This window comes from Bombina bombina, chromosome 6 (genome assembly GCF_027579735.1).
Source record: "Bombina bombina isolate aBomBom1 chromosome 6, aBomBom1.pri, whole genome shotgun sequence".
Lineage (NCBI taxonomy): Eukaryota > Metazoa > Chordata > Amphibia > Anura > Bombinatoridae > Bombina > Bombina bombina.
This window is the reverse complement of record NC_069504.1, coordinates 1,120,080,567-1,120,093,409: the sequence shown is the minus strand read 5'-3', so window position 1 is coordinate 1,120,093,409 and position 12,843 is coordinate 1,120,080,567. Positions and strand designations below refer to the sequence as shown.

Sequence of the window (12,843 nt, the reverse complement as noted above, 5' to 3'; positions counted from 1 at the left end):
CTCACTCATGCACATTTTAATTTTAAACTTTTTTTTTTTTTTTATGTCCCATTTTACATACTATATTTTAAGGTCTGATTACAAATGTTTCATGAGCGCAATTTTCAATGTTTAGCAGACCGGAGACATACCCTTTTATGAAAAAAAATCTAGGCTTTTTCAGCTGTCCTGTTACTGTATGCAGCAGGGTTAGGCTTCTGGAGTCTGTATGCCAAATTCTCATGGAATTCAATTGTTTTAGTTTAGCGCCCAATTATACATATTGGTTTGTTTCATTTATGACCTGTGTGCGGATCTTGAAATAACAAACTTAAAAAGAAAGTCATCCCTATTAAAAGGTAGGGAATAGTCATTTGGTTCGCTCATAGGCAATTCTGTATCAAATAAGGTTGTGTAGTAAAAACTTTTTTTTCCCTTCTCCCAGAAAGATCAAAATGACAGAGTACAAGCTTGTGGTGGTTGGAGCTGGAGGCGTTGGCAAGAGTGCCTTAACAATACAGCTAATTCAGAACCATTTCGTTGATGAGTACGATCCCACTATAGAGGTAATTTGTATGTGTTGCTAAACCTTGAGATTCTCTTGTGTTGTCCTCAGTAATGAAAAGCAGCATTAGTCTGCTTACAAACTAAATGTTTAAAAACCTTTAAACTGGGGGGAAAATGTTTTTTAAATGCATTTGATCTGCTCTCCTGTAGCCAACTGGGAACTTGTATAAATAAGCTGCTACTCTGATCAGTCACTTTGTAGGGTTATGTGATCGGGCAGATATCAAGAGGGCATTTTGCTAAGGTGTGTGGTTTTTTTGTTTAGAACTCCGTTGATGACTGCACGAATTGTCCACTGAATCCTTAAAGTTAATGTCACAATAGTGAAAGCTCTCTACATTAGTATGTTATTGCTCTCACATGCAAGATGGAACTTAGTTTGATCTCTAAACTACAATAGACAATGTGTATCTGAAGAGTTTTCTGTCACTCTTTATATGGTCAATTTTTTTTTTTTTTTAGATTTGGGACTGGAACATTGGACTTTGAAACAAGATTGCTTTAACATTTTTCTATATACCCATTTAAATTATTTGGTATTTTCAGTCATTTTTGCCTATTGGCGCCACCTATCTTCAAGGGTGGTTTACTAACTTCCTTTTTTTTATGTGACCATCTCTAAACTCTGTCTACATAGGACTCTTACAGAAAGCAAGTTGTGATTGATGGAGAGACTTGCCTCCTGGACATCCTTGACACTGCAGGTCAAGAGGAATATAGTGCCATGAGAGATCAGTACATGAGAACAGGAGAGGGCTTTCTGTGTGTATTTGCCATCAATAATACAAAGTCATTTGAAGACATCCACCATTACAGGTAGGGCATTTGTGCTGATTTAAAGGGGGCGGGGATGCTCCTGTGTATTTTTGATGGGCTGGAATTTTTTTTTTTTAAAGGAATAGTCTTGTTGAAATTAAACTTCCATGATTCAGATAGGGCTTTCCAATTTTATTTTTATATAATTTGCTTTGTTTTCTTGGTGTTCTTTGTTAAAACTAAACCTAGGTAGGCTTATATGCAAATTTCTAAGACCCTGAAGGCTGCCTCTTATCTCAGTGCATTTTGACAGTTTCCACAGCTAAATAGTGCTTCTTGATCTATGCTATATAGATAACAGTGCTAACTCCTGTGGAATTATTTGTGAATCAGCACTGATTGGCTACAATGCAAGTCTGTCAAAAGAGCTAAGATAAGGGGTCAGTCTGCAGAGGCTTAGGTACAAGGTAATCACAGACGTAAAGTGTTTTAATTTAACATGTTGGTTATGCAAAACTGGGGGATGGGTAATAAAAGGTTTTTGTAGATTGTCCCTTTTTTAACTACTAGATTACTAATGTGGTGGGGGGGGTACCACTTAGAATGTGGGACCCATCTATAGTGATGCATTAGCCAGGAAAGGACCTTTTCATATAGGGGTACGTCTAAAAGCGTAGACATTAAAGGGACATTATACACATTTTTTCTTTGCATAAATGTTTTGTAGATCTATTTATATAGCTCAAAGTTTTTAAAAAAAAATAAATGTATAATTTTGCTTATTTTTAAATAACATTGCTCTGATTTTCAGACTCCTAACCAAGCCCCAAAGTTTTATGTGAATACTGTCAGCTACCTTCTCCAGCTTGCACCTGTTTGTGTAAAGAGTCTTTTCATATGCAAAAGAAGGGGGAGGGGGGAGGGTCTTATTTGCCACTTGCAGTGGGCTTTTCAACAGAGCCAAACTGACAGCTTCTAAGTAAGTTTTTAAACAGTTTTATACTGGATTTTTATATCGTTATCTGCATCTTATTCTTTATAGTAGTATATATTACATGCAGTTATATGAAAATAAGTGTATACTGTCCCTTTAAATCCTTAAAGGACCAGTACATGCAGTAGATTTGCATAATCAACAAATGCAATTTAAAGACAATGCAATAGCGCTTCATCTGAACTTCAAATGAGTAGTAGATTTATTTCTGACAAATTTCAGTTTTCTGTTCCCAGAAATGCATATACGTATATTCTGTGAATTCTTGCGCATGCTTAGTAGGAGCTGGTGACTTAAAGTGTAAATATAGAAAGACTGAGCACATCTTAATGTAAGTCAGTTAGAATTTGGCAGTGCTATACAAATAAATGATTGGAAAGTTGTTAAAGCAGTGATTTTTATCTGAATCATGAAAGTTTAATTTTTACTTGAGTGTCCCTTTAAAGGGATGTATTTCTAAAACATTTAGATGTGTTCCCAATGATCCATTTTACATTCTATTGTGTAAAATAGTTTACAGATACTTAACATTCATTTTCTCATTTGAAATAGCTAATTTTGCCTATTGTATCCCTACCTATACTGAATTGTACTGGTTATAGACAAACTATGTAAACGAGAGCGTTATGCTCCCATTAGGGGCTTGTGACAAGTACAACATTTTTCCATTTGTCCTGTCGAAATATTGACCTCTGAGTAAAGAAAAAAAGGAGGGCTTTGTGTAAAATAGTTAATTTAGGTAAACAGACTCTCTCATACATTTTATACACTGCAGCTGGTATAGCAAGAAATGGGGAAACCAGTTAATTCTACAGTACACTGCCCCTTTTTTCACCCGCCTCCTTCTAGACGTAGGTGCGGCTATGTTTAAATCTCACTACATTGTAGTGTTCTGTTTGCACGTGTGCTGCAACTCTTTCAAGGGACATTAAACCAAAAAGTTCTTTCATGATTTAGCTAGATTTTTTTTATTCAAAACAGAAGTAAATTGGAAAGTAGTTTAAAAATGTATAATCTCTCAATTAGAGAAAAAAATGTGGGTTTCATGTCCCTTTTTAAGATGCCTGCAATGTAACCTAGATTTACTGTGGCAGCACCTAATATTAGAGGAAGGTGCATGAAATGTGTTCCTTTTTTAAAGGGACATTGTACTCCAAAACTTTTGCTGTCAACAAAAGAGCAGTGTTTAAACATTCAGTTTATTTTTTGCCTTTAAAAAAGACATTTTAAACCTGAAACTATTATACCTGTATCAGTTGTGTACCTGATAGGTACTGACTAATGATCAGTGAGCCGGTCAGACCACTAATACTGCTATATTAATCGCCATTAAAAACAAACTTTCTGCTTCACAATACTTGTTACACTGCAACTTTGGTTGCTAATTTTGTCCAGTAAGCTTATATATTTGCCATAAATTCAATAATTGTTAATACAAATGTGGTTTTTTTTTTTTTTATATATCAACCCATAATTTTTTTTTTTTTTTTCTTTCTCCCTCTTTAGAGAACAAATAAAACGAGTTAAGGACTCTGAGGATGTACCGATGGTGTTGGTAGGGAACAAATGTGACCTGCCTTCACGGACGGTGGATACAAAACAAGCTCAAGACTTGGCAAGAAGCTATGGGATTCCATTTATTGAAACCTCTGCAAAGACAAGACAGGTAATAAAATGTTGGGAGCTATCAGTCTCTAACTGCTTGTGTTGTGATGTACTGTGCATTAGCTTTGGCTTAGAAGTTCTGACTGAAATTTGGTGCTTACACTCTTCCTCAAAGAGCATTTAAACCGAGGCAACTATAAGCTCTAGTATAGTGAATATTGGCGTTTTTAGAACTACATTTCCCATGATCCTCGGCTGGACTACAGAGGCCTAGGCATCATTGGAAATGTAGTTCTGAAACCTCTTGGTGCCAAGGTTCGCCATCACTGCTCTACTACATCTATAGACTTTGCAAACCAGGGTATCCAGCTCCAGTCCTTGGGCAGCATTGAAACTCCTTTGTATCACACATTTGGTCTTTGCAGCGTGTGGTGTACAATGACTTCTTCACCTATTTCCTGACATGCTGGTATTCTAATTGGAGGAGAAATTAACTGGTTGGATTGCATAATCACAAATTGGCAATTGTTATCCTAATAATCCATTCATCTGGGGTGTCTCCATACCCAGTGCATAGAATTAAACCAGCAAATGTCCTTAATGTTTCCCATTAATGTGTTCTAGATTACTACTGAAGAGTACTACATGTTTGGGAAACTGTTTATTTCTGTATTTTAACTTTTTTTTTTTTTTTTTTTTTTTTTTCCAACTCTCAGCTAGGCCATGCCCATAGCAATGGGCTGATCCTGCAAGTATTGGTACTAATATGCTAATTATGACTAGGGGTTGAATAAACAAAAGCAGATATTTAACATACAAAATGTGTCTCTCACATACCCTCTCTGGGAGATTAATCAGTGCTATTGTCTCCTATACTTAAGTTTTGCTACTGCTGTGTAGGTGGGGATACAGTGTGCAAAATAACAAAATAAAGGCAAGCAAATACACTCCAGCAAGTAAAATGGACCACTGGGCACAGGTTAAAAGGGACACATTTAAAGTACAAAATCCCTTTATCCAACCTGAGAACATCCTTTGTTATAGGGAGTGATAATGATAACCCAGCTGTCTTATGAAGGCTGAACTGATTTAATTTTAGGCTTTGTCACTGTCCCTTCTCGAGTTGCAATACACAACTCTGCCATAATGTAGCACTCTACTTCTAATTTGTTTCCATTGCTACATTTATCTAGCATCTGTCTGATTGGATAGTTACTGAGTAAATCTTATGTGATGCATCTAAATAAATAGAACACAAAGCGTGCACAGGAGAAAGCTGTGCAGTCACAACCAATGAAGCATTGTCTGCTATTTACTGATACTGTTCTGGACAGCACTGAACATATTTTATGGCACTTTAACTTCCTAAATAGTGCTTACGTGACCCACACTGCTGCTATTGTGAAACTGCAAAAATTGAACTGGCTTAAACAGGGCTGTGTTTGAGATGACTAAAATTACTATTTAAGACTGTGAAATCTGACATGTCTGTGGCCCGTGGACTACAGTTGGATACTCCTGTTCAAAATATATATATAAAAAATTTTTTATGAGGTTGCCAGTGTAGCTTTCCATCTACAGTACCTCTACACCAGGCACCATAAGTAGACAGGTTATCACTATCTAATTCTACCTATGCTAAACTAGCTGTACAAGGATCTGTAAAGCCACTTCCCTGATGCACAAATACATCTAATCTGAAGAAGCTATTTCTCAAATCGCACTCCCAAGTAAAATCCTTTGAGAAAGTGTAAACATTGCTACTTGGAGGTGTACAACCCTTTTGAAGATTTCTTTTACATATAAGGATTGTATTACCGGTTCTTTGCTCATATAGTTTCCGTGTGTTGCTTGTGTTGGTGGTGGAATCTTTCCTTCTCTCTGCATTGATAAAACAATCAAGCTTGCTTTAATCTAAAATCATACCCCAACATTTGATTTTACTTAACAGGTTTCAGATTTAATCCCATAAAAGGATCACAGGGTTTGCAGTTAAGTATTAATTTTCACAAACTTTAAATAAGTCCCATCGCTATTTTCAACGATGCAGCTAATTTTTAAATATTCAACTCTGCCCATAGCAAGTTTGAAAATGACCTAATGATTTCTATGGTCTAAGCTATTGTAAGGCCGTCGGTTTTCTCTCTCTGAACAATAGAGAAGCTTACTATTAGACTCTCAGTAAGTTTATTCTCAAAGGTAGATATTTTTTTTTTAAATGGACCCTAACACTAGAATTAGTATAACACAGACTTGTAAGTACAATAAGGTGATCTCATATAGCCTTGTGGCAGTACACACTAAACTTTTTAGAGTGTTTTAACAAGTGAGTTTTTAGAAAGTTCTGGGGGGGTCAACTCCAGAGATCTAGGCCTTTAGTTTCTCATAAGGGGGCTTAAAGCATTATCAATATGAAGTGTTCCACAGAATAGGTGCAAAATTTTTGAGGAATTATTGATCAATAACTAGAAATCAGTGGGTTAGTATGGATGTGCAAATATTTGGAAAATGGCCAGAGTCTGTGGTATTCAGCTAATTTTGGCACCACTTTCATAAGAAAAAAATTTATATATTTATATTCTGTGCAAATGTGGATATTTGTGAGTTGCACTTTTAGTTTCCTAAATCTGGAACCAAAATGAACAGAATGCCATAGACTGGTATTTAATTTTTGGCACTTGTTTTACAAACCTGTCAAATTCCAAATATTTGCACATAATTTACTCAGAGGTTAGTGTTGGCTTTATTATTTTTTTTTTTTTTAAATCTGTGTGTCAAAACACTTATCACCTGTTTAAACATTGACTAATGTATAGCCCCACTTGTGGTGTGGTTGTCTTTGTGTTTTTTTTTAATATAAATTATATTCAGCTTCTGCTACGTGTTCACAAAGCTGCCATTGGTAACAATTCTAGTGCAAGGGTCCTAGAAAACCAGGACAGACTAGATTTTTTTTTTTTAGCACAATCTTCTTTAATCATCGTTGAGATAAAACGTGAGTTCTCATTTGGGCTCCTGAGTTAAGTCATGTTGACTTTGGATCCCAAATCTGTCAAATCTTAAGTCATTATGACTACATTAACACCAGACATAGTATGGCTTTAATATCCATTACAATCACAATGTCCAAAATACAAACTATAACCTGCTGTCATGATTGGGCCTAATCACGTGCCCCCTTCATATCTAGTAGGTTTGTGCTCCTTATTGCTAAACACTACTTGTAAAGGAGTTATGTTTTACAATGCAGAGAGTGGAGGATGCTTTTTATACATTGGTGAGAGAAATTCGACAGTACAGATTGAAAAAGATCAGCAAAGAAGAAAAGACCCCTGGCTGTGTGAAAATTAAAAAATGCATTTTAATGTAACAGGGTAAGTTCTTACTGGTTAAGATGGGCATGACAAAATCTAAGTGGGGTATGGTCTGAGATAAAGCTTTGTACCAAACATAGCAAATTCACTACTAAAAAGTACCATGCAGTAGGATTACAGCCTTGCTGCTAGTCAAAGCAAAAATCCTCCTGTTTCAACTGAAGTTGCCCAAATGTGTTGCATCTCATTCAGTCCTCTCATTTAAAAAAAATTGACATTCCTTATTTTACAAATCTAAATATCTTACTCCATTTTCTCTGCAATGTTGATTGTTTATGGTCTTACGATGTGCACTTGGTTGGGTTTGTGAGAGATGGAATTTGTAAGACTACAATATTTTCAATTCTTGTTTGTTACATAAGCTTCTTAAAGACCTAAGCAGCTGGATTCCTGTAAATGCTTCCTATATTGTACATAAAGGGGAAGGCCTGAGCTTTTAGTTGGATTTGATTTCCTGTCATTAAGAGTGTGATGCTATTTTGTATTTTCATGGGTAAAGAGATCTTACCCCTAGTGTGATTGGCCTTTGGTGTTATGTAAAGGGGTGACTTGCCTTCTAAGAGATGATTAATCTGTATTATTCTTCTTTGCTTTAGGGTGTTGATGATGCGTTCTACACTTTAGTACGGGAAATCCGAAAACATAAAGAGAAGATGAGCAAAGATGGCAAAAAGAAGAAAAAGAAATCCAAGACCAAGTGTATAATATTGTGAATAGCCTTTCTCCTGTCTAGGCACGCATGTGATCCTCTTGTAAATTACACTAAATTATTAGCAATTTGTTTTAGCTTTACATTATGGGAACTATTGGCGTTTGCTCTAAATGTTTCCTATTTTTCAGTGGAAACCATTTCTTCTCCCCGTGCCAGTATTCCTTCATGTTTCTGAATGAGCCTATGAGGCGCTAACTCCACAGCTAATTATGTCTGCATGTAGCGTACTTTTATGCCAAAATGTTTGTGCAGAACATGGGTCTGTGCTTTATTTTTATGGGGGGTTGTCAAAAGCAGTGTTTTTGCCAGGTTGCATCAACTTGTCAACACTTTGCTCATGGTTTAAAGAGTAAAACTGCAACACATTTAGGCAAACTTGCAAAAAGGGGTTAAAGGAACTGTATGCTGAAAGCCTGGTTAAGGGGCACTTTACATCAAAAATTGGATCCCTATAAAATGTTTATGCACAACAATAAAATATTCAGTTTGTTTAATTTTATAAACCACTTTTCCTTTTGAAAATTGTGGAAAGTTCTGTATTCTAGAAAGGCTGGTGTGAATTTTGTAGGATTCAGACCTTACAACATGCTATTCAATTTATTTTTCTCTCCACTGCAAAGGCGAGAAGAGCTGTAATCAAGGCTTTTCAAGGGGTATATCCCTGGACTGTAAAATAATGCACACGTTGCTGACACAACTTACTTTTAACAGCTTTAAGTAAATTTACTTTGTGTGCAATGCCTAATTTAATATATTTCTTTATGGACTATATATTAGCAATGTCCCTTTAACATCCTAAGCTACAGGGTCTAGAATAAATGGCAGACCCCTCCCCCCCCATATATTTAAATGACTGGACTGACTTTGCAATGTGATAAACACTATACGTCCTAATGGGGCACAGTTCTGTCTAGAACATGTGTGTACATGGTTGTTCCAATACAGGCTCTTTAATAATAGCACTGGGAGGGTAGTATGCTCGGTATTGACGCTCCCATGTCTAATCGTGGGAAATCTGTCTCTAGAAATGAAATAAACACATAACTGCATTTCAGTAGGGTACAGTCTAATAGCGTCTACTGTATCCAGCAAAGTGTTTTTAGTAAAACCCATAAAGTACTGATTACTAGAAGCATTTTTTACAAGAACATTTTAGAGGATAAAGTTTTTAATTAAAAATGAAATGCACTAATGAGGTTTCCAATTTTCTATTAAAGCTTGTGTTTTTTTTTTTTAATTTTTATTTTTTTTAAATACCCATTTTAAGGAACTAAAGTGTTTTATTTTTAAACTGAATGTTCAATTGAAACTTAAGAGACAGATTCCAGGATTTGATCACCCCCTGGTGCTACAGAATTCATTAATGCAGCTAAAAATAATGCTGATTTGAACCTTTTTTCATCCTTTGCATACAAAGTTTTATTTTAGTTAGATTCCAGAACCTTTAGATCATTACCACTGAAGGCAGCACAGCCTTCATTTGATTTCTTCGTTATGAAATTGTAAATTGTATGTGGGTTTTTAAAGGGGGAAGAATAAAAAAAAAAGCTATTGGGATCTACAGTGTAAACATTTGTGAAACGGGTAAAGTATTAAGGTTTTTTTTTATAAAATTAAATCCGTGAAAAACCATCCTACAATGTGACAGTGGTGCTAGTTCACTTTGTTTTGAAAGTTGTCTTGGGAGGGGGATGAACAAATTGGAAAGAAGATCCTTTTAAGTGTCCGTATGTTTGTGCGAACTTTGTAAAAAGCTGCAATGTAAATATTACATTTATGTAAAAGATCCTTTTTTTTTTTTTTTGTAATGTATATTCAAAATGAGCAGAATATTTAACCACTTTCTTTCCTTGTAAAAAATAAATTTATATATAAATAAAATGACATGGGTTACTAGAGGTGAGACTTGTAAACTCAGATATTTTTTTGGCCCCTTAGTTGTATTGGCACAAATGTAAACCACTCCCTAATTTAAACATAACTCAACAAATACTGAATAGACAACCAAAAAGTCCTACTAGGTGTAAATAGTGCAAACAAATCTATTCTATGCAACTCTTAATATGAACTATTTCAGTATAATGGTTCCTTCCCTTAGTTTGACATTATGTTACTTTATTAAACAAATCGGCCATAACGTGTGTCTGTATATTCTCTTTCAAGTTTTTTTTTTTTAATTAAAAAAAAAACTATTTTTACTTTCACCTATTAAAATGCAGCACCAAACTCCAGAACAATCTGAATTAAAATGGTACAGATGTGTCATTCTAACTGATGAGATCTATTTACATGTTGGGAAAGTGTGACTTGTGGGAACCTGAACCCAGTTTTTAATAAAGATTTGCACACTGTTCTTTAGAATCCTATTGGGTTCCTCTCTCAGTGTTGTAAAGTGTTTCTAGAACAACTTCATTTAACTTGTGTTTTAGGTCTATAAGGATGTTGTATTTGCCACCTGACATCTAGTCACCAAACAGTCTGAGCCTTTCAAATGGTGTATAGGTCTGTCACTAAACCTATTGCATCTGCCTACTTGTCATGGTAGTGCCCTACTGTACACTAGCTTGCATATCCCCGCAGGATCAAGGCTTCCAGCAACTTTGTCCTGCTAATCTAGAAGTATATTTGAAAATGATAATATGCAGTTGGTTTTTTTTTAATGAGATGATTTTATATGTTGGGCTGGGCATGTGGTTTTGTAATGTGACCATGATCAGATGTAGCACACTAATTTACTAAAGCACCTTGGAAACTGGCGATATGCTTGTGCATAAATGTGTGAGGCCCAGGTCTTTACGCAGAACCTTCTATAAGCTGCACAGTTTACTATAGTGTATCATCCATTATCTTGAATTTCAGTTTCTTCATCATCAGAGCCAATGTCTTTCCGTCTGCATTAGCAGAGGAACCTCCTGTGTCCAGCCCCCCTCAAGCATGAAGGGTCGTGATGCAACGTTTACCTGGAATGTATTTTAACTAGTTTTGTATAAACCATGCACATTTTGTACATTTGTGCGTTTGAGGTGTGTGTGTGTGTATTCAGTTTATTGGTTTGTTTTTTACTAAAATTTCTGAATTGCTGGTCAAGAAATAACTACAAATTAAATGGCCACTATTCTAATTACATTTTTTTTCATATTTTATAGGAGTATGTTCTGTATGATTGTCACTTTATTTTTTGTCCAATTGTAATTCTCCTATTTATTGTAATAAACAAGTTATTGTGACATTGCAGTTTGGCTTTTATTTGTGATGCTGAATTTTTAATTGTTAGAGTAACAACTTCCATTTAATGCTGCTCTATTAAACCATTCACTACTTGCATTTTTTCTTTGCTTTTGCATGAATGTAGTAAAGAATATGCTGGTGAAAGGTGCATGGCCTAAATGTTTAAATGGGCATATGGTTGTCTGAGGTCAGATTTCAAATCCTGTCTTTGAATCACACTGTGATACCTCAATTATTTTAAGGACAACCATGTGTAAAATATGTCACAGGCTGTTTATATGTAAATTCTAAGGATAGCCACATGTAAAATATGCTGCACACTGTTATATCTGCATTCTAAAGACACCTATGTGTAAAATAACATAATTTATGTAAGAACTTACCTGATAAATTAATTTCTTTCATATTGGCAAGAGTCCATGAGCTAGTGACATATGGGATATACAATCCTACCAGGAGGGGCAAAGTTTCCCAAACCTGAAAATGCCTATAAATACACCCCTCACCACACCCACAATTCAGTTTAACGAATAGCCAAGCAGCGGGGTGATTAAGAAAGGAGTAGAAAGCATCAACAAAGGAAATTTGGAAATAATTGTGCTTTATACAAAAAATCATAACCACCATAAAAAGGGTGGGCCTCATGGACTCTTGCCAATATGAAAGAAATTAATTTATCAGGTAAGTTCTTACATAAATTATGTTTTCTTTCATGTAATTGGCAAGAGTCCATGAGCTAGTGACATATGGGATATCAATACCCAAGATGTGGAGTCTTCCACTCAAGAGTCACTAGAGAGGGAGGGAATAAAATAAAAACAGCCATATTCTGCTGAAAAAATAATCCACAACCCAAAAAATAAGTTATTTTCACTTTTGAAAGAAAAAAACAAATCAAAAGCAGAAGAATCAAACTGAAACAGCTGCCAGAAGAACTTTTCTATCAAAAACTGCTTCCGAAGAAGCAAATACATCAAAATGGTAGAATTTAGTAAATGTATGCAAAGAGGACCAAGTTGCTGCTTCGCAAATCTGATCAACTGAAGCTTCATTCTTAAAAGCCCACAAAGTGGAGACTGATCTAGTAGAATGAGCTGTAATTCTCTGAGGCGGGGTTTGACCTGACTCCAAATAAGCTTGATGAATCAAAAGTTTCAACCAAGAAGCCAAGGAAATAGCAGAAGCTTTCTGACCTTTCCTAGGACCAGAAAATAAAACAAACTGGAAGTCTTCGTGAAATTTTTAGTAGCTTCCACATAATATTTCAAAGCTCTTACCACATGCAAAGAATGTAAGGATCTCTCCAAAGAATTCTTAGGATTAGGACACAAGGAAGGGACAACAATTTATCTACTAATGTTAGAATTCCCAACCTTAGGTAAAAATTGAAAAGAAGTCTGCAAAACTGCCTTATCCTGATGAAAAATCAGAAAAGGAGACTCACAAGAAAGAGCAGATAGCTCAGAAACTCTTCTAGCAGAAGAAATAGCCAAAAGGAACAACACTTTCCAGGAAAGTAGTTTAATGTCCAAAGAATGCATAGGCTCAAATGGAGGAGCCTGTAAAGCCTTCAGAACCAAATTAAGACTCCAAGGAGGAGAAATTGATTTAATACGAACTAAAGCCTG

At 35.5% G+C, this 12,843-nt stretch overlaps 1 protein-coding gene across 2 annotated transcripts; it reads left to right on the top strand.

Moving 5' to 3' along the window:
* Nucleotides 1-398: 398 nt before the first annotated feature.
* KRAS (KRAS proto-oncogene, GTPase) lies at nucleotides 399-11,214 on the top strand. 2 transcript variants are annotated; one of them, XM_053719086.1, is made up of 5 exons: nucleotides 399-545; nucleotides 1,184-1,362; nucleotides 3,803-3,962; nucleotides 7,152-7,275; nucleotides 7,872-8,008. In XM_053719086.1, exons 1-4 carry the CDS (start codon nucleotides 435-437, stop codon nucleotides 7,269-7,271), a joined length of 570 nt encoding a protein of 189 aa, XP_053575061.1. In that variant the 5' UTR covers nucleotides 399-434; the 3' UTR covers nucleotides 7,272-7,275; nucleotides 7,872-8,008. The 2 variants fall into 2 exon arrangements, with proteins under 2 accessions (XP_053575061.1, XP_053575062.1); XM_053719087.1 differs by lacking the exon at nucleotides 7,152-7,275 and having other exon boundaries at nucleotides 7,872-11,214.
* Nucleotides 11,215-12,843: the final 1,629 nt, after the last annotated feature.

Excerpts from the sequence above, each read along its gene's own strand:
- KRAS (XM_053719086.1), top strand. The coding sequence starts at position 435 with ATGACAGAGTACAAGCTTGTGGTGGTTGGAGCTGGAGGCGTTGGCAAG. Across the intron at positions 546-1,183 it reads AGTACGATCCCACTATAGAG|GACTCTTACAGAAAGCAAGT; the intron begins GTAATTTGTATG and ends CTGTCTACATAG. Across the intron at positions 1,363-3,802 it reads GAAGACATCCACCATTACAG|AGAACAAATAAAACGAGTTA; the intron begins GTAGGGCATTTG and ends CTCCCTCTTTAG.